The 21,012-nt window shown below is 44.9% G+C and overlaps 2 protein-coding genes across 4 annotated transcripts in view; both read right to left on the minus strand.

Moving 5' to 3' along the window:
- LOC128120984 (beta-galactosidase-1-like protein 2) overlaps nucleotides 1-13,246 on the minus strand; it is a 65,398-nt gene extending 52,152 nt beyond the window's left edge. For 2 of the 3 annotated variants that reach the window (XM_052755313.1, XM_052755293.1), the window contains exon 1: nucleotides 13,132-13,246. The gene's annotated coding sequence lies outside the window, so the exon portion shown is untranslated. Of the gene's footprint in view, nucleotides 1-7,363; nucleotides 7,462-7,554; nucleotides 7,572-13,131 lie in introns of those variants that run through there. The other variant, XM_052755303.1, reaches the window with a different exon arrangement.
- Nucleotides 393-20,919, minus strand: Acad8 (acyl-CoA dehydrogenase family member 8). The gene is made up of 11 exons (XM_052755349.1): nucleotides 20,760-20,919; nucleotides 15,681-15,781; nucleotides 14,716-14,885; nucleotides 14,075-14,184; nucleotides 13,628-13,704; nucleotides 13,132-13,269; nucleotides 7,555-7,690; nucleotides 7,364-7,461; nucleotides 6,630-6,782; nucleotides 5,915-6,017; nucleotides 393-4,068 (listed from the first exon to the last, which is right to left on the minus strand). Exons 1-11 carry the CDS (start codon nucleotides 20,848-20,850, stop codon nucleotides 4,016-4,018), a joined length of 1,230 nt encoding a protein of 409 aa, XP_052611309.1. The 5' UTR covers nucleotides 20,851-20,919; the 3' UTR covers nucleotides 393-4,015.
- Between the last annotated feature and the right edge of the window lie 93 nt (nucleotides 20,920-21,012).

Below are 21,012 nucleotides of genomic sequence, written 5' to 3' on the forward strand. Positions count from 1 at the left end.
AGACAAGGTTCTTCTGTATAGCCCTGGCTGTTCTAGAACTTGCTCTGTAGACCAGGCTAGCCTCAAACTCAGAGATGCACCTGCCTTCCAAAGTGCTGAGATTAAAGGCATTGGTCCCCACGCCTGGCTGATTGCTGTAATTTTGAAGTCCTAAAAATTAAGACCTTCAACTTTAGGGACTGGAGAGATGGCTCACTGGAGAGATGACTCAGTGGTTAGGAGTTCTTGCTGTTCAGGTTCAGTTTCCAGCACCCACATGGTGGCTCCAGTTCCAGGGAAACTAATACCCTCTTCCAGTTTCCACGGGCAATAGGCAGTCATGTGGTACACATATATACATGTAGGTAAAACCCATATACATAAGATGACAATAAATCGTTTTAAGAAAGATCTTCAATTTAACTCCTTTACTTAGCCATTCAAAATCAAATCGAATACTCAGTAGTAAATATTCAACAATGGACATATCTAGGTATTTTTAGAATAAGCTTGTCATATTCTATTTTCAACACCTCCACCCCCGCCACACACACACACACAATCTGTGATTTTGCCCTGCACTGATTTCAACTGATTGTATAGATGAACTTAGAGGCAAACCTTAATGTTAACAATGAGATTTTGTTAACAACTTTTACATTTTTCATAGCAATATTAAATATCTTCAGTGGAGAGGCCCTGTATATTTTTATGTTTGTATTTAAATGTAAATGTTTGGGGACATCATACATGTGATATTTTAAATCTTTACTTCCCAGTTTCTTCTTGTTAGTACTGGGAAATACACTGTGACTTACCATTTTGATGCTGTGGAACAAATGGCAGACTTGGCAAACACCGCACCACTGAGCTATGGCCTCAGCTCTACTCCGCTGTTTGAGACAGCACTCCAACACTCTACAAGATTTCAATGAGGCTGATCACATGACTCAGGTCAGGGAGCACAACAAAATACCACATATTGGTGGGCTTAGCCAGCAAACATTTTCTTAAGACCAGAATGTCACAGCTTGGTTTTTTGGTTTTTGTTTGGTTGGTTTTTTTGTTTTGTTTTGTTTTGTTTTTGTCTCAGGGCTTTGAGGGACAATTTGTTCCATACCCTTTTTCCGGGTTCCTGTGACAGCTGGCAATAACTGGTCAATAACAAGGACACCCTCAATGGTGTCCTTGGGCCTGAGTCTTCATATGACTCTAAGTAGTAACACTGTTTTATAGGTCTACCCTACAATAGACCTCATCACCTCATTTTAACTAATTATATCTGCCAAATTAGATTACATGCCAAGAGGTTCAGAACTATTTCTAGGGGAACACAATTCAACCCACAGCATCACCTCAATTCCTTCAGTGATGATGTACTTTCCTATACCCCAAACATGAGGGCCTTGCCATATACCTGGCCTTACCATAGGAGTCTCTCAAAGAAAAGTGAATATTGCTATGGTATTTTTTTTTTTTTTTTTGGTTTTTCGAGACAGGGTTTCTCTGTGTAGCTTTGCGCCTTTCCTGGATCTCGCTTTGTAGACCAGGCTGGCCTCGAACTCACAGAGATCCGCCTGCCTCTGCCTCCCGAGTGCTGGGATTAAAGGCGTGCGCCACCACCGCCCGGCTTTGCTATGGTATTTTTGCTTCTACTTATGATATAGGACAATGATGGGAATTAGCTTAAAAGTTCATTGACCACTTGCTTGCCAGATGACTGGGAATATGAAATCTCTTAGTAATATCTGGAGATGACAGTAAGAACTTTATTTCAGTGCTAGAGGTGGAAGCCTAGGGGCTCCTGAACACTAGTTAAGTGAGCTACAATGCCAGCTCAAAACAGGGTCACTCAGTCTGTATATAGCCCAGGCTACACTTGAACTCACGGCAATCCTCCTGCTTTAGCTTTCTGAGTGCTGGGATTACAGGACTGAACCCTCACACTCAGTTTGTATTTTTTTATTTTCATTACTTTTAATTATGTGTATTTCAGGTGTGTCTGTGGGAGGGTGTGTGCACACGAGTCCAGGTGTCTAGAGAGGTCAGAGTTACAGAAGCTGGAGTTACAGGCAGTTGTTAGGATGTGGGTGCTGGGAATCAAAGTTGGGTCCTCTGGAAGAGCAGCAAGTGCTCCTAACTGCTGTGCCATCATTTCAGTCTCACAGCTCGTACTTTTCAATAACCACAACTTCAAAGGCATCACTATAGATAGCATTGTGACTGCTTTGAGGAGGAGTAGGAACCTCAGCAATCAGAGTGGTTAATGACAAGCTCTCTGTACTAACAAGGTTCCACAGTGGCCATTCTAAGCACTGGTCTACAGCGGCTTTCACCTGCTCTCCCTGTTTCCAGGGATAGGCTAAGAGGCTCTCACACTTTGACAGTTTTCAATGTTCTTAAGAATGGGTGAATCTGGAACCAGTGAGATGGCTCAGTGGGTAAAAGTATTTGCTGTACGAGCTTGACGATCTCTTTGATTCTTGGAGCCCCTCACAGCGGAAGGAAAGAAATGACTCCCAGGGCTGTTTCACACACAAGGTGGTACTCACACATGGACATCATACACACACACCCACACACAGATAGACAAATAAATAAACAACCCCCACCCGTCTTTTTCCATTGTTCTAACCACACTTAACTCATACTTTCTGTTTCATGCCAACCCCAAACCACAACAAACACAAATGTCCACGCCCACACAAATCCTGTACTCCCTCCCAACTTCTGCAAAGCAGTTTCCCTTTAGACATTTTCATAAAAGCTTAATCTGAGTTTTTACCTCCTCTGTGAACCTCTTTCTACCTTTACTTGTTTCCAGACTATTCTGTCTTGTACAGACTCTGTGATCATGCATTCCATTAGCTCCTCTTAGGTACAGCTGTGGACAGCAGAACCCTATTTTCAACTCTGAATTACACCTTGCTCCTTGTGCACAGGACAGTTTCAGACAGTATAAGCATTAAGAAAATAAAATGTCTATTACAGTTACAGACACATATCCTTTTCTATAATCAGTGACTGTGGCTAACAAAATATCGTGTACATTTTTCTTTCCTAACATCAAAAGATAGATTAGATAATCATCTGTAGCAGGGTTTTCCCAAAGTCCTAATCATTGAGTAATACTTAGACTTCCATACATGACAAAAAATGCTTTGTTTGCAAAATTAATTAAAAGATGTACTTTTTAAAAGACAAACTGCCTTAGAAGAGATTCCTAATTATTCTAATATCCAATTAAATATTGAATCAAACATATAATTATCAAAAATCCAATTAAATATTGAATCAAATATATACTGAATCAAATCAAGTATAGCTATAAGGCTTATAGTTGAAGGAGACAGTAAAGAGGTAGATTTTATTTACTAATAAAAGTACTTAAAAAGAGAAGCAGCCCCAAAAGAGGAATTAAAAGCCCATATAAAAATCCAAATGTTCCAAATAAGCCCCAAAAGAGGAATTAAAAGCCCATATAAAAATCCAAATGTTCCAAATAATCTTAGCCCTTGACATTTATTATGTGATGGGGAGAGTAAAGATGCACCCTGATTCATAGCTTAGCAGTAGATTCCCAAATATTTACTTTATCATGATCTGAGTTCAGGAGTGCTATCCTGAGACCCTGTGCAGAACAAAGAGCAGAGAGAGACAGGCTGCCCACTTGCCTCCCTACACTCTGCCTCTGCAATCAGGAAAAGCTTCACTGAGGGACCCAGACCCTAGGACAAGAATCAACGAAACGCACATCGTGTGAATCCAAGCCACAGTGTTGACTGCTTGTTTTTCCAGAATGAGGACAGCAAGAGAGCAAGTCTTCTGGCATGGCTCCTCTGGGCCCTTCCAGCTCTACTGAGAATCCTGTTCCTATCTCAGAGCCAGCACACTGCTGACCACAAAAGTTCTCTATCAGAAGAGCGCAGCCCTTCAATCTACTCCAGGATCCACTTGCAACTGAACAACCTATCTCAGTACTCCACACTGATTGCAGCTGCCCATGAACTCCAGGCCAGACTCTGCAGTTTAGGAGCTAGTCCTGAAGCAGGCTTCGAGAGATCAGCATCCTCATCACCTCATTGCTACCTGCAAAGGGGAACAATGAAGGTGTCAGTAGGAAAAGGGAAGTCATGGATTTAAACTGTTGCTTCTTTGTAATTACCAAAAAACAACAGTGTAAGAAACAGTATTTACATTTGTTGTTGTTTGGTTTGAGACTGGCTCTAATGTAGCCCAGGCTATACTTAAACTACACATACAGTTGAGGACGACCTTGGATGTCCTTGAACTCCTGACCTTCCTGCCCCGACTAGTGCTAGAATTACAGGTGTACAACACCACACCCAGTAATATTTATGCCTTAAATTTTCTTAATTACACGTATTTATTGTGTGAATGAGTGTGTGTGTGGGGGGAGGGTGGGCGTGTGTGTGTGTGTGTGTGTGTGTGTGTGTGTGTGTGTGTGTGTGTGCGTGCGTGCGCGCGCGCCCATGCCATGATGTGCATGTGAAGGCCAGAGGACAACCTGCAAGACTGCTTTGCTCCTTCCACCATGTGGATCCTGGGGATCAAATTCAGGCCTTTAGGCCTTTTACAAATGAGCCATCTTGTGGGCTCCGTGAGATATTTACATTTTTAAACACCTCTCCTAATGACAAAAATGACTGTATTAACAAGTAGATTAAAATTTTAAAATTTTAATCATACTTGTAAAAGGATAGGAAAAAGTCCAAAGAATTTAACAACAACATATATATATATATGATATAGAAACAGGACTTTTTTTCTTTTACTTTTTGTGTATTTTATAGATTTTCAACAATACATATTTCTTTTGTAATCAGAAAACTGAAGCATAAAATAAAACATTTGCCTTGAAGGAGGGAATTAATAGCTCATTTTATTTTTAATAGTGGCCTTCGGTACAAACAAAATACAAAGTAAAGCCCTTGCGGGAACAATAATCACATTGTCTCAAAGAAAGCCAAATCCAAACTTCCTTGCAAAAGGGTGACATTTCCCACTCAAAAAACTCTGCAAGTTTAATTTCAGTATAAGGGCCTGAGCCAAATAAAGGTTAGAGCTCGGTTGGATAGATGGCGGTCCTTTAGGATTCGAATTCAGACATAGGGACAGCAGGGCTCAAACTGTTCCCACACCGGTGACCACAGCCTTCACTCGGTCCACTGGAGCAGAAACTCTGAGGGTGGGACCCAGGAACCTACTTAAAATCCTCCCGAGGAAGATTATGTGCTCACTCAGGTATGACATGGATCCCTTTGAAGGCAGGGAAGCACAACCATAAAATACCCTACACTGTTTCACCAAGAGTCACAAGACAAGTCTCCAGCCCACGCTTCCCCAGTCCTGTGACAGCCCTGGCTGCCTACACGAGCCGGGACAGAGCTGGGATCCTCCAGACTGACGCACTGATTGCTGAGTGGAAGGCGCACTCTGCACCTGACTAACAGCTCACGCAGTTGCCCAACAGATGTCTGTAGTTAAAGAAGAAAGCCACATGCTGATGATTTTACTAAACACTAGCAATACCAGCAATACTGACAAGGATGACATTTAGACAATGCGACTGCCAAACTACTTTTGGAAGTTTAGGATCCCTGAGGTTCAAGTCCTTTACAACGGTACAAAATACCACCAGTGTGCTTTCCAACAAGACTGCTCACGTACTAGCTTGGATTGTGCCTTCTCTGAAATCTACAAAAAGAAGTGGAGTGACGCCTCACTCATGAGGGTGAAGCGGAGTCTCCTGGTGCCCAGCTGAGAGTGCTTTCTAATGCAGCGGGAGACCAGCTTCAGGGAAGGGCTGAGGAACGGAAGAATGGAGGAAAAGACACAGGGCCTGGCAGGACCCCAGCTCAGAAGTCCTGAGACCGGCTGGGAAAAGCATAGCATGACCTCTGTGAAGTTTTACCTTCTAGGATCTGGTGGACCCTGGAGTCCCGCATATACTGCTGAACAGCATAATCCTTCAGGTAGCCATAGCCCCCATGCATCTGCAAAGCCTGGTTGCAGATCTGCTGGGAGACAGGGAGTAGATAGATGTCTTTGGTCCCAGGAAGCCTGTGGAGTCCTTGGCTCCCCTCCACACTCCAAACCTCAGTCTGCCAGTTGAGAACAAACAGAGCCCAAGAGAAGCTCCAGATTCTAAATAGTCAGACACAAAGGCAGTCTTTCTACTGAACCAGTCAAACAATGCACAAACATCCATATTGCTTCTTCATGCTGTCCTGGAGGCAAAGCTGCCTACAATCACCTATTGATTATAAGAAGTTCAGGCGCCACCTAGTGGCAATGTAGTCTCAGCGTGGAGACAGCTCCGTGCTGAAGTAAACAGCAATTAGTGCTAAATTTGGGCTGTTTTGAACATTGCAAAGATGTGCTTCTTCTAGAACACATCTGAGAGACAGAGTCTTACTGATGCATTTAACATCATGGAAACGGCTACAAAGGCAGCAGGGAGAGCTCTCATGCAGCCTTTCAAAATCGTTTGTAACCCTAAGCCCCAAGGTGATTCCTTCACTGTCTCAGGAGGCTAGGGTTCTATAGATGACTCATCTCTCTCAAAATCCCCAAGCACAGCAGCTCTTCCTGTCTATGTCAGGAAGGCCAGAAGACTTATCACTTACAGTGAAGCACTCCTCTGTAGCAAAGAGCTTGGCCATGGAGCACAGGGCCACTGCATCTTCCCGCTCCTCCTGCAAAGCCACTGCGGCAGTACGGATCATCAGCCGGGAGGCAACCAACCTGGTGGCCATGTCCGCTAACTGGAACTGCAGGTACTGCAGCCACAGGAGGGGATGGAACCAAAAAGGGCACATGGTTTTTAGACAGGCCATCTGGGATCTGATCTGGAACCACTGATAAGACATCTTGAGCTGGCGAGCTGGCTCAACAAGTAGAGGTCCTTACTCATACACAGATCTGACAATCCGAATCCTACCCCAAGATGACCCCATGTGTGGCAGGAAAGAACCAACACCTGAAAGTTATCCGGACCTCCACATATGCACTATGACATGCATGTAATTGCATGCACATCCATGTGTGTGCGCATGCATACACACACACACACACACACACACACACACACACACACACACACACACACACACACACACAGATATCTCAAGTTAGGTGCCTTGTCTAAGTACATCAAAGTCTTTTGCCACTTCTAAAGCCTGCTTTACTTGCCTTGGTATTATTGCCTCCTGAAAAAAGGCACAGGTACTTGTAAAACAGACATTCTGATTAAGATGGGGGAAAGTTCTTCATGGGATATCAGCCCCACCCAATTCCACCAAGAACAGGGGCCCCAGGGAAGATCTCAACAGAATACAAATGCAGACCCCGGGTGTCTTACTTGGCTTCTGGCTAGAGGTGCTCCAAACTGCTTCCGGACCTTGAGGTGCTCTTGGGTAAGGATAACTGAAGCATGAGCAGCCCCAAGAGAGCAGGATGCTAGAGAGGAGGAGTCAGGACTTCAGCTGAGCCTGAATGACAGTGGCCAGCCTCAGCCTTTGCCTTCCTTCCCCAACTCCTTTCGGGCCTCACCAACATTGATCCTCCCGCCGTTCAGTCCTTTCATGGCGATGAGAAAGCCCTGCCCCTCGCTTCCAATCCTGTTGGCCACAGGGACAGCACAGTCTTCAAAGATCACTGCTCGGGTTGGCTGGGAGTTCCACCCCACCTGGCAAAAATCAGGGTCTGGGTGGCTGCCCAAGGATTCCCCAAGCAGGGCGGCCTTCCCTGTGGACAGAAGCTTGTAAAGTCTGGGTTCCAGCACCCTGGCACTTAAACCCATCAGAACACAAAACAGAAGAAGAAAAAAGTTCAGATGTAAAAGTTTATCAATACTTAGAGAGATGCTTATTTCAGGTAAACAGCGTTTTGTTTATTTGTTAACATGGGCTTTCTTACTCTGTAGTCTGGGCTGATCTGTAGTATGCTCTTCCTGCCTCAGGCTCCCAGTGCCAGGATTACAGGTGTGAGTCACCATGCCTGGCTAACACAGTCCACATTACACAAATCAACTTTGTATACTCTAGCTACAAATACCTGTCACTTCTTGGAGGATCAGGACCAGATCCGTCCTCATTTTCAGTGCCTCTGTGAGTGCAACTTCTGTGAGAGATTATTTGGGAGAGTTCGCTTTTCGTCTATGTGCTGCCAAAGCGAGCATGAAAAGTTAACTTTTAAAGGCCTTCTGAACAATGACCACATTTCTCCTTTTAAAAGTCTAGTGTCCCTAAAAAGTGCTATAATTAGACAAGGTAAAGGACATGCATCGTACCAGAGAGCCCTGACGCAGCATTTAGCTGCAATGACACTCTGTGGGATGTCGCCTCACGAGAGCCAATTACACTGCATTTCCTAACCTGGCATTCAATGACCTTGCGACGGTGTGTGAAGTCAGCCATTGAATTGGCAAATGCCACAAATACGAGTTTTTGTTTTGTTTCTCCAAGAAAAACGTCTTTCTGGAACATCACTGGCTATGTCAGATGTAAGCCCAGAAAAACTTCAGAACACTTGAAAGGCAGCCTCTGTCCCAGATCTACCTGGGTATAATTTCCATCTTTGGACAAGCTTGACTTCTTTGTGACCTTTGTTTCCTTACATAAAAGCGCAAGTGTTGACCTAGGAAGTCCGTAGATCCTCTTAGCGAAGTCTCCAATGTTTCATGTCTAAACAGAAAGGCCTCACTGCTCATCCCTGTCAGCTCCTCATCGAGGTACTCAGGAACTCAAAGGAACTTCAGGTTCAGCAAGGTAGCTCCTGAAAACCAGGACTTAGACACAACGCCTGAGCTCCCTCCTACCTGGAAGACATGGCTTTTGCATCATTCCTAGCATACAAACTTCTAGGCAGGCATGGTGGTGTCTGCTTGCAAACCTAGCACTCGGGACACAGAGGCAGGAAGAGCAGGAGTTCAAGGTGATCTCTGACTACATAGCAAGTTTGAGGTCAGCCTGGCCTCCATGAGATCCAGTCTCAGAAAACCAAAACCACACAAAATGGAACTGAATCTGTCCTCTTCTAAGCTCCGGTAGTCTCTACCCTAAGTCTGAAAGTCTGAAACTTCTCACGACTGCCCCGTGTGACTGCTACCTCTGTGTTTTGTCTCCTCAAACTGAATACAGACATCTGGAAGCAAGAATGGGTTATCATTAAAGAAACAAACTACAAACAGCCTCTATCGTCTCACACCTGTGAAATCTTTATTCTAAGAAGTATGTATCTTCATGGCTCAGTGGGTAAAAATACCTGCTGCACAAGCAACAAGTCCTCAGTTTACATCCCTACCTAGTACCCAAGTAAAGAGCCAGGGGCTGCAGGGCACACATCTGCAACCAATGTGTGTGTGGAAATGGAGGAATGAAAAGAGCAGATCCCATAGCTCACTGGCCGGGCAGTCGAGCCAACCCATCAACCCATGTGTTCAAGTCAGTAAGAGACCCTGTCTCAAAAAAAACAAAAAATAAACAAAGTGTGTGTGTGTGTGGGGGGGGGGGGGGTGAGAGGACACTTTGAGTGGGAATGGCCCCCACAGGCTCATATATTTGAATCTTGGTCAGCAGTTGGCAGAACTGTTTGGGAAGGATTAGGAGGTGTGGCCTTGTTGGAGGAGGTGTGTCACTGGGGGTGGGCTCTAAGGTCCTAAAGTCATTCCTAGTTGACTCCCTCTGACTCCTGCCTGTGGACCAGAATGTAAGTTCATGATTGTCATGGACTCTAATCCCTCTGGAACTATGAGCTGCCAAATTAAATGGTTTATTTTATAAGTTGTCTAGGTCACGGTGGCCCCTCACAGCAATAGAAAAGTAGAATGACAACACCCAAAGCTAACCTCAGCCTCCATATGCACCTACACAAGCATGGAAATGTGCCCACAGACACACAACCTACTTTCTGTCCCTATATGGATAGACTTCTTCTCCTAATGCCCTAGGAAAGCCGTAGGGGGCTGGAGAATGGGGCAAATGATCCACTCTGTGCTGTGGAGTATTATTTTAACTGGGCAAAGATGTGTTACATTTGTTTATGCTGCAGAATGTTACTTTAACTGTGTAGCAGTGTGTTATGCTTTTGTTTATGCTGTATTTGTTTAACGATGTAAGGATGTGTGTTTAATTAGGCAAAGATATATTACATCTGTTTCACCTTGCCTGCCTAGGGCACTTGATTGGTCTAATAAAAAGCCGAACGGCCAGTAGCTAGGCAGGAGAGGGATAGGTGGAGCTGCAGGGCAGAGAGAACAAGAGGAGGAATAAGAAGGAGGAGAGAATGAGGAACTTGCCTGGGGCCAGTCAGGCAGCTACCAGACACAAGAAGCAGTGAAAGTAAGATATACGGAAGGAAAGAAAAGTAAAAAGCCCGAGGCAAAAGGTAGATATAAAGAAACAAGTTAGTTTAAGTTAAAAGAGCTAGCCAGAAATGAGCCTAAGCAAGGCCAAGCATTCAAAACTAATAAGTCTCCATGTCATGCTTTGGGAGCTGGTTGGTGACCCAAAAGAAAAGGCCTGGTATGTTTTATAGACAGTCATAGAAAAAAGTAAATAGTTGATAAATAATAATAATAATAAAAAAACAATAAGCCACATAGAGATGGGAAATACACAGAGAGTCTGGATCCTGTAGGGTATTATGTTGTCTTTTAATTTTTTTGATTGCTGACAAGCAGAAGATAGCTGCTGGGAGACATGGGATTGTGGAAGGGACTGCTGAAATAAACCAGCCTAGATAAAATGCCTTAACTTTAAAATAGAAGTTTAGGCCGGGCGGTGGTGGCGCACGCCTTTAATCCCAGCACTCGGGAGGCAGAGCCAGGCGGATCTCTGTGAGTTCGAGGCCAGCCTGGGCTACCAAGTGAGTTCCAGGAAAAAGGCGCAAAGCTACACAGAGAAACCCTGTCTCGAAAAACCAAAAAAAAAAAAAAAAAAAAAAAAAAATAGAAGTTTAAAAATGTATTGCTTTGGGGAAGAGGTTGTGCTTTGGTTTCCACAGGAAATGAAAGGCTGTGGATTCATTCAAGGTTAATAGAGATCAGGTTTAATTGGGGAAGACCCCCTGAAACCTGGTCTACCTCTACCTTCTGGAAGACCTGCGTGCCTAGACAACTATGTGAACAACCATTCCTGCTCAGTCTTTTTACTCTTCTGCATATTGTCCTCGCTTCCAGACCTCCATGACAAAACTCATTCTCCCATAGAAAGCCTCTTAAAAACTAAATCCAAGATAAAGTAAATAATTACCCTCCTATAAAGTTAACACAAAGTGGGAGGCTAAAAACTCTCATTAACATTGTTAAGTATGCTAACTGAAAGAATCCAGCCCCTATCTTGCTCACTGCAACCCCACCTATACGCACCAAAATTCTTTTTGCTTCTAAAAATAGGCAAATATTTTTGTTTTTATAATTTTGAGGTGTGTGTGTCACATGTAGCCTGGGCTGGCCTAGTACTTGCAATTTTATTGCCCCAGACTTCCGAATAATGGAATCATATGTGTGTGCCACCATGCCCAGCTGCAGAGATTCTATACAGGTAAGTCCAAACAGGGCTAGGAATGACTAAGGATTGCTGTGGGATATTACCCTGTGTGAAGATGTGCTGCTGTTACTGGTGTAATAAAAAGCTGAACATCCAATAGCTAGGCAGGAGGTACAGGTGAGACTTCTCTCCGGGGAGAGAAAGGAAGAGGAGAAGGAATCTCAGCATGCAGGGATGCCAGGAGACACAGAGAGGAAACAGGATGTGCAAGATGATAGAGAAGTAACATGATAGGACGTAGATGGATAGAAATGGGTTAATTTAAGTTATAAGAGCTAGTGGAACAAGCCTAAGCCATCGACCAAGCTTTCATAATTAACAATAAGTCTCCATGTGGTTATTTGGGAGCTGGCTGGTGGGACAGAAAAAGACTCCTTACAAAGGATTCTGCATCCTCTCAGGAGCCAGCACATAGTTTTGAACATTGTAGGCATCTAATAACCTGTTATGCTACAAAAGAAAGGAGGCACTAAAACCTATATACGACCTCTTGGCAGTTGTTAAGAGCCAAAAAGCATCATGAAGAAAAAGAGGAACCCCTATGTAGATGTAGGAAGTATTTAGGGGTCATTTCATAACTGACTTATCTCCAAAAACCCTGATCTAAGGACAGCAACTGTATTCCTGTTTTGATTACCTGTCCTGAAAAATACTCCTCACTTATCAGCAATTACATTATCACAAGTTTCCTGTTCAGGGCCTGCGTGTGGGGTTTCTCAACCCTAGGAGTATCTTAGTTTTCAAAGCACTTATGGAAACAAGTCCTTAGATGGCTGAAACACCTACAGCCTCTCCCTGTCAATGAGTATTTTATTTTTGTCTAGAGAAGAAAAGTGTTCTGAGACTTCTGACAAGCATCAGATCTTCTGTAAGTATCTCTTTCTGGGATAACGAAGTGTGGTGAAAGCTGGGTAAGAAACATAGGACAAGGGCTGGGGAGATGGCTCAATTTGTAAGGTGCTTGCTGCGTCTGCACAAGGACCCGAGTTCAATCCCCAGTAGCCACACAAGAAGCCAGGTACGGCTGGGAAGGGGCTGACAGGAGGAGCCCTGGAACTCACTGGTCAGCCAGTCTCACTGACGGGGCAAGCTCCAGGTTCAGGAGGAGATGCTGTCTGGACAGGCAAAGGGAGGCAGATCTCTGTGAGTCGGAGACCGGCCTTGTCTACGTGAGAACAGCCAGGGCTACATAGTGAGACCCTGCCTCAAAAACAGTAACAACACAAGTAAAGGAATTAAATTAAAGGAGACCCTGGTGGAAACACGAGGGAGAGAACAATTGAGGAAGGCACCCAACATCAACGCCCCTCCAACACATGCACACAAACATACAGCTCAGAAACAGAGAAAAAAGACAGACAGAACCAAAGTTGACACAGAAACAAGATAATTTAAACAGTGGCAGCTTATGAAATCAGCCGGCAAAGTTGTCTTTTCCCAGGAGTCTGTTTCTTTAGCAATGACTTCTCTGCTACATACCCAACTCGTGAACCTATTCCGTGAAAATGGGGAGGAGTTGGTCTAGCAGACAGCACAGACAACTCATACCTTGAGTTGCTTACAACTGAGTACCACTCACCTTCTTCTCCTTCTTGCCAAAGCTAAGGCCAGGGGTTTCCTTCTCAACAACTATGCAGGAGATGCCTTTGGGGCCCGATCCTCCAGTTCGGCACATGACCACATAGATGTCTGACTCACCACCCCCACTGATGAAGGCCTGTGGGTGGAGAGGGGGAGTATGAGGACCAGCGAATGCAGGAGTTCTGAGCCTGACCTCTGGGAAAACCACTGGAAGACTTCTGAGGACAGAGCAAAGGCACAAGGCAGAGAACGGGTGAACGGGAAATGGCTCTGCCAGTGCCTACAGGATCAGGGACTTAGTTTGTAAAACTAGAAACGAGACGAAAATTCGTGCAACTGTGTAGAACCGGATCGTAAAAGACACGCAGTGAGATTCTCTTCCCAACATGTAAACTTGTACATGGGAATGCGAGTTCACAGACTCAAAGGAACTGGGGGCTATCAGGAGGCACAAGGGAACGGCCCCTAGACGCCCTGGGAGTGCACGCTCTTACCTTGGAACCATTGAGGATGTAGTGATCTCCTTGTCGTTTGGCTGAGGTCAGAAGAGAGGCAGCATCACTCCCACTTCCTGAAGTTGGGACCAAAAGGGAACAGACAGGGAAGGGAGTCAGCGAAGTCACAGTAGCTCAGCACAGTTCCACATCCTGGACATCTTCCTGAGAGAGTTCATCATGCACTACTTTAAAATCCACATGGCCAAGGAATTCCTCATACTTGGTAGAAACTGCTTACACCCAGCAGTCCACTGCCTCTCTAACAAACCGGCTAACGGTGGTTTGCAGCCAGGAGGAACTCTGACTTAAAGGCCCCTGGGACCTATACTCTACAACCAAGTGCTTGGTAAACGGGTTATGTGCCAGCGGTCAAGGCTGCCCAGTGACCACATAGGCTCCACTTCTCTCCTTGCTGGGTGTCACTTGCAGGGAGGACAAACGCACCTGGTTCAGTGAGGCAGTAGGAAGCAAACTTCTCCATGGTACAGAGCGGTGGACAAAATTTGTGCCTCTGTTCCTCATTTCCAAAGCTATCAATCATCCAGGCACACATGCTGACAAGAAACGGTATTGGCAGAGATGAAGACAGAAAAGAGAATGGGGGGTGGGGCGGGTGGGGGTGGGGGTGGGAAAAGAAACAAAGAATGAATGAAAGCAGGAGAGAGTGGGAAAAGGAAGAGAGAGAGACAAATGAGAAGCTTCACCTCGAAAGGAAGGGACTGGTTTAAAAACATTCCTGGAATACGTATACCTGAGGCCCAGGTGTTTCTCAGATTAGTGAGTCCTAAAAATCAGAGATAAATGTACTTGCTATTACTGTCTCCAATCACTGGAGGTTTCACTTGTAGATTGAGGAAAACTGGAGAAGTCTGCTGGTACCAAAACCGGGACTGGGGAGAAAGTCAGCAGAACCGATTCCCCTAAGCACTAATATAGAAGACAACAGAATCAAATCTAGCAGCCAGCTGCAGACCCACTGTGTACCAGTACCAGCTTAGTTTCTCAAGTACAAGCAGCCCAACACGATTCATCATTTTCTCATGTGAGCGTAGCCCTTCACTGTGCTTTTGGGTGTGAATACTCACTTGTGGATGCTTATATAGGCCGTGGTGCTGGTGCAGCCCGTGGCCAAGGCTTCGAAGATGACAGAAGTATCGAGGCGAGACAGTCCAGACCCACCCACGTCTGTTCGTACGTAGATCCCCCCAAAACCCAGCTGCGCTGCCTTCCGCATCACATCCACAGGGAACAGCTCCTGTGGGAGAGAAAGCAAGGCAGTTGGGGGCTGGCTCTGACGCAGGCAATGGAGGGACGCGGGTGTCGGCATCCGGGAGATTATAGGGATTCTCTTAACTTCAAACGCCCTTGCTGCTTTATAGTGACATCCGTTAACATCATGTTCGCCAAAACTTTTCTATAGGGCTGCTTTGATTTCATGTGTGTCTAAATCTTTGTTCCATTAAGAAAGACAAGGGACATCTACATGATGTCTGGGATGGCTTCTATGAAAAGTCTTCTACTGTTCCAGTCAGTGATGAAACACAACGATGAAAAGCAGCTTGGGGAAGAGAGGGATTCTTTCACTCACAGTTCCTTACAACATCCAAAGCAGTGAGGGCGGGAACTCAAGCAGGGCAGGTGGCAGGAAGTGACGCAGAGGCCATGGAGGGCACTGCTTCCTGGCTTGCTTCCCAGGCCTTACTCAGCCTGCTTTCTTATAGAACCTAGGACTATCAGCCCAGAGGTGGCCCCATCCACAATGGGCTGGGCCCTCCCACATCAATCACTAATAAAGAAAATGCCCCACAGGCTTGGCTACAGCCCCATCTTATGGAGGCATTTCCTTAACCGAGGCTCCCTCCTCCCTGAGAACGCCAGCTTGTGTCAGGCTGACATCGAACTCTCCAGCACATCTATCATCAGTCTTCACACCTGCAGTAAGAGTTGGTGAGTGGAGAGCAGACACTGAGTAGTTAGGACTATAAGGAGGGAGAGATGAGTCATTGCAGGAGGCCTTTGTTGGGACATCTAGCCACAAGAAGACTCCTACCTTCTGATCCCACTCGGCCATATTGGGAGCCATTTCCCGAGCAGCAAAGTCAAAGGCCACTTTCTGAAATTCTTTCTGTTCTTCATTTAGTCCCAAGGAAGCTGTGAACAGAACCAGACATACTCAATTCTAGGATGGAAGTGAAGAGAGCAGTCTCACTAACAAGGAATGCCTCAAAGCTGAGGACAGACCCAATACAGCATTTCCTAGACATACCCTGTAAAAGCAAGAGAATGGCGCCATCTATTGCGTGTTTCATTGTTTTTGTTTTTGAGATAGGGTCTCAGGCTCTAGATCAGGCTAGCCTGGAGCTCCTGATCACCCTGCTTCTGCTACCCCATGTGAGCATCACTACTGGTTTCCCGGGTGGAGAAAGGACAGTTCTAGCACACACACTTACCCACATTACCCTAAGATAAAACAATTCCCAGACATCTCTTCCTCAGTCACTTAGTAAGATACAGTTATAACCCAAAACAGGTACGGGTCTCAGGAAAGCAATGGGGAAGAACCAGGATGCACAAAGAACCAGAGTGGGAAGAGCAGGGTGCATAAAAACACTAACTCCTCAAACAGCATTACTATTCTTTTTAAAACACAATTTTATTTATTTATTGAGTGTGAATGTGTATACATATGTGGGTGCATGTTGGGGTCAGAGGACAACTTTTGGGAGTGCGGTCTGGGGATTAAACTTGGGTCATCAGGCCTAGTGACAGATGCCATTACCACCACTAAGTCATCCTGCTGGCCCACCATTCTTCCTTTAATTCCAAGAGGGTCAGCTGCCTTTTCAAAGTTGTTTATCTCCTCTTACTCATAAATCCATTTTTTTTAAAAATGAAGGGCTGGAGATACGATCCAACGCAAAGGGTTGCCTCGTTGAGGTCCCTGGTCAAGCTCAGCAACATGAAGCGAAAATAAAAAACACTGAAGCCCCCAAATCACATGTTTTCTGAAGGGCTGTCCCAGCTTTTCTGCATACATTCCTAGAAAAAGCCCCACCTAATCTCTGCCTATCTGGCAGCAGCCACCGTTTCCACCGACACGTGCACTTGAAAACAAATTGAGAAATCATAATCTGTGTCCTTTGGCATACTTTCCAGCTATGGAAGCAATGGAATAATATGGCTATACAACCCGTGGATAAGACTGATTAATAAATAATAAAGCTTTCTTATGTCAAAACAGTTAAATCTGCAATAGAGAAGTTGAATTCTTAGGAAGTTTCTGTCTTAGCCACTAGTGTTGTGGGATGGTCTGTATGGCAAATGTGTTGTTGATTAGTCAATAAATAAAACACTGATTGGCCATTGGCTAGGCAGGAAGTGTAGGCGGGACAAAGAAGAAAATAAAACTAAAAAGTAAAAGGCTGAGTCAGAGAGACACTGCCAGCCGCCACGATGACAAACAGCATGTGAAGATGCCGGTAAGCCACGAGCCATGTGGCAAGGTATAGATTAATGAAAATGGATTAATTTAAGCTGTAAGAACAGTTAGCAAGAAGCCTGCCATGGCCATACAATTTGTAACCAATATAAGTCTCTGTGTTTGTTTGGTCGGGTCTGAGCTGCTGTGGGACTGGCACGTGAGGGACTGACAGGTAAGAGAGATTTGCCCTGACCGTGGGCCAGGCAGGAAAACTCCAGCTACACACTAGGGCTATGACTTGGTAACTGCTTCATTTCTCAGACTGAGACAAATGAAGCTTGGGAGAATGAACCGGCAGAGTGATGATGACAGACAAGGAGGATAGATGAACGGGAACATTTTCTAAAAACTCCTAAAACTTCCAAAGGCTGCACTAGAACAGCATCTCATCAAAAGAAATAGTGAGAGACACTAACGTAAGTAACCTGGTCCCCTAGCGATAAAATACAGAGTTGATTTTTACATTCATCCTCAGAGACCACATTCCGTAAGGAAAGTAGGGCTGAATTGGAAAGCAGGATTGTCTACCAACTAGCTAGTCAGAGTACTTTCCATACTTTCTAAGATGAAGCAGATTTCAAGAGAGACAGGCAGACACTGAAAGCAAAGAACTCAGGCAAAATTCTAGTGAGAAGCAGTGAGCTTTCAAGATTTGAAAAGACAACAAATTCCAGGAGCCAGAGCAGTGGAGCAGACCCAGCAACTTGTAGAGAGGATCGGACAGGCCTACACTGCTCACATCCATGTCTCTTTTACTGTGAGAACAACTGACTCAGGTGTGCAACTATAAGAAGGGGTGAGTGCATGCCTGCACTTAGAGGCCCAGTAAAAGGTGAGGGTACGGTGATGGCTGTGTGTGTGTGTGTGTGTGTGTGTGTGTGTGTGTGTGTGTGTGTGTATGTGTAGCATAGCAGGGCAGGGGGTGGGCATGTGGATGCTCTGTAGTTATTTATGTTCTAAGGTATGGCCCTTTAACTCGGAAACTTTGGTCATGATACTAACGAATACTTAAGAGTAACTATGAGGAAGAGATGGGGACATCTGAGGTAGTATGGATGTAGACTTCAAGGAAAAGTACAAGCCATTCTTGACAATAAATTACTTTGGCGCCTGCTAGCTATGCACACAGTCCTTCCAAGAGCACACAAGTGTTGGCAGCAAAGTCTGTTCCTCTGGGAGTCAAAAAGTAAGCCTAGCATGGTAATCACACCTTTAATCCCAGCACCCAAGAGGCAAAGGCAGGCGCCTCTCTGTGCGTCTGAGGCCAGTGGGACCTGCATAGAGAGTTCTAGAATATTCAGGGCTACACAGTAAGACCCTGTATCAAAAGGAGGGTGAGAAAGGAAACTTAGAAAGGAAAAGGTATGAGGATTCTAGAGAATGCTTCCCTAAGAGACCCAGAGCAGAAATCTGAGGATATCACCCTTAGGAATATGGTATGGGACAAAAAAAAAAAAAAAAAAAAAAAAAAAAAATTTACCGTTTTCTTACTGGAGGTGTTGGGGGGGGGAGTGTCAGCCCATTTTTTCATGCTTTCTTGTACAAGCGCTGCTATAGCTCATAGTTTAATGCTCATCGGCAAAAGAATTGGGGGAAGAATGCAGCTGAGAGGTAATGCCCTTGCCTAGCATATGTGGTACACACACACACACACACACACACACACACACACACACACACACACACTTAAATGGTAATAATTCAGAGACCTTAAGATATAAAGAAGTGCTGCAGAATTTTACTTCTAGTAAGAGCTCAATATAGAGCCTGTTGTTACTTGTTTTGTTTGGTTCTAGTTTTTTGAGATAGAGTCTAACTCTGTAGCCCAAGCTGACCTGCAATTTACTTCATAGTTCAGGTTGGCCTCAAACTTGAGGTAATCCTCTGCCTAAGCTTCCAAAATACTGGGAGTACAGGTATGAGTCACTATGTCCCAATTTGATATATATTAATAAATCATTATTATATTATGACAGAATGAAGGGATACTTCCTATGACAAGCAAGTTCAGGTAACCCAAGACTTAGAAATTTAGAATTTCATTCTGAGTAAAGAGTAGTTGCATATAAGTTATATATAAGAAAGCACAATGTGTAACCACATATTCTTCTTACAGAACAAATACAGTTGATTTTAGAAATGGAAATGATCCACAGTAGGAAAACACTGCTTATAGAAAAAAATGGAGATGGCAAGCTAAATAGTAAATTGAAGCCGGCATAATGTCATGCTTATAACCCCAGCACAGGGTCGCAGAGGATCATGAATTCAAGACCAGTCTGAACTACATGGCAAATTCAAGAACAGGCTGTATAATGACACCCTGACTCTAAAAAGCAAAGCTGAACTAGGTCCCCAACTCCAATACCTTTTTTAAAAAGAGTGAAAGAGTATCTAAGTCGCTCAAGTGAAACCACCACTTCCTAGGGAAACTCACATTTTGTTCATTTGCTGGTGGGACAAACTCTTACTAGCTTTGGCATGAGATGGGGCAACATGGTTACTCAGCTCTGAAGTGCCTGTGTTGAGCAGTGCCTTTAAAAGTGTCTCTGGTCTTCTACAGAAAACAGTCTTCTATGCCTTCGTGTGAGTTTATAGATACGTTCTCAATCATCAAGGTCACACTGCCATAAACAATGAATACTTACTTTAAGTAAAGAAAAATCATTTCTAAAATTGCTTCAGAAGGAAAAAGTGGTTTTGTTTTGTTTGGGTTTTTTTTTTTTTTTTTTTTTTTTGTTATTTTAAGTGATTGACAGAACTCACAAACTGGCTGGGTATCCCACAGTCTGCGTGGGTGGCCAACACGCCTTGTTACATTCAAGTTTTCTGCCAGGTTCCTAAACAATCAGTTTGTAATCTCTGATAGTCTTTCTCAATGTGGTAATCTTTGTTTTTCCTGCAGCAGTTTCTATAGGATAAGTGTTTTCTGCTCACAACTATAAATTATGAAACCCATAATCTGTTCATTATGTGAGCAGAGCTTTTCATATATCTCAAACAGCATTCATATTCTTTCTTTCTTGCTACCTTGGAAATCTATTGCTACTATTTCAACCAACCAAAGTCACAATTTCCTTCACCTTTATAAAGCATAGGCCGGTCGGTGGTGGCACACGTCTTTAATCCCAACACTCGGGAGGCAGAGGCAGGCGGATCTCTGTGAGTTCGAGGCCAGCCTGGTCTCCAAAGCGAGTTCCAGGAAAGGCGCAAGGCTACACAGAGAAACCTTGTCTCGAAAAACCAAATAGATAGATAGATAGATAGATAGATAGATAGATAGATAGATAGATAGATAGATAGATAGATAGATAGATAGATAGATAGATAAAGCATGAGCCGGGGCTGGGAGGGGGAGGGGGCACTGGACTGGACTGAGAGCTGGTTGCAAAGACCACACTGGGAGCAGATCCTGGGATATGGGAGGAAGCAGGTTCGGGAGACAGGACTGGTAGGGGAGAGGGAAGTGAGTCCGGGACAGGACAGGGCCTAAGGAGGAAATGAGTCCGACAAGGGACCCGAGGTCTGGACCGAGGGAGTCAGGTGTATGTGTCAGGACGAAGCCCAGAAGCAGCAAGCAGTCAGAAACCGGGATCCGCACAGATGCCCACCAAAGTCCCGCTCTCCCTTCGCCCAGACGAGCCTTACGATCGATGCAGAAAGTGACGCTCCGGTGGTGAGCCTGGGACCGGAGAGCGGCGCGCAGACAGCCAAGACGCCGGGAGCCACACCGCAACATCGCCACAGCTGCTTCTAGTCTCAGACACTGGACCAGCTCGCTTGGGCCAGAACTTGCAGGTCGCGATCTTCCCCGTGGCATCCTGGGAGTTGTAGTCCATCAAAGCATTGAAGCTCGAGCTCCAGAAGGACTACTGGGGTGATGCGACTACAGTTCCCAGAG

This window comes from Peromyscus californicus, unplaced genomic scaffold (assembly GCF_007827085.1).
Source record: "Peromyscus californicus insignis strain IS unplaced genomic scaffold, ASM782708v3 Scaffold_11__1_contigs__length_118956290, whole genome shotgun sequence".
Classification (NCBI taxonomy): Eukaryota; Metazoa; Chordata; class Mammalia; order Rodentia; family Cricetidae; genus Peromyscus; species Peromyscus californicus.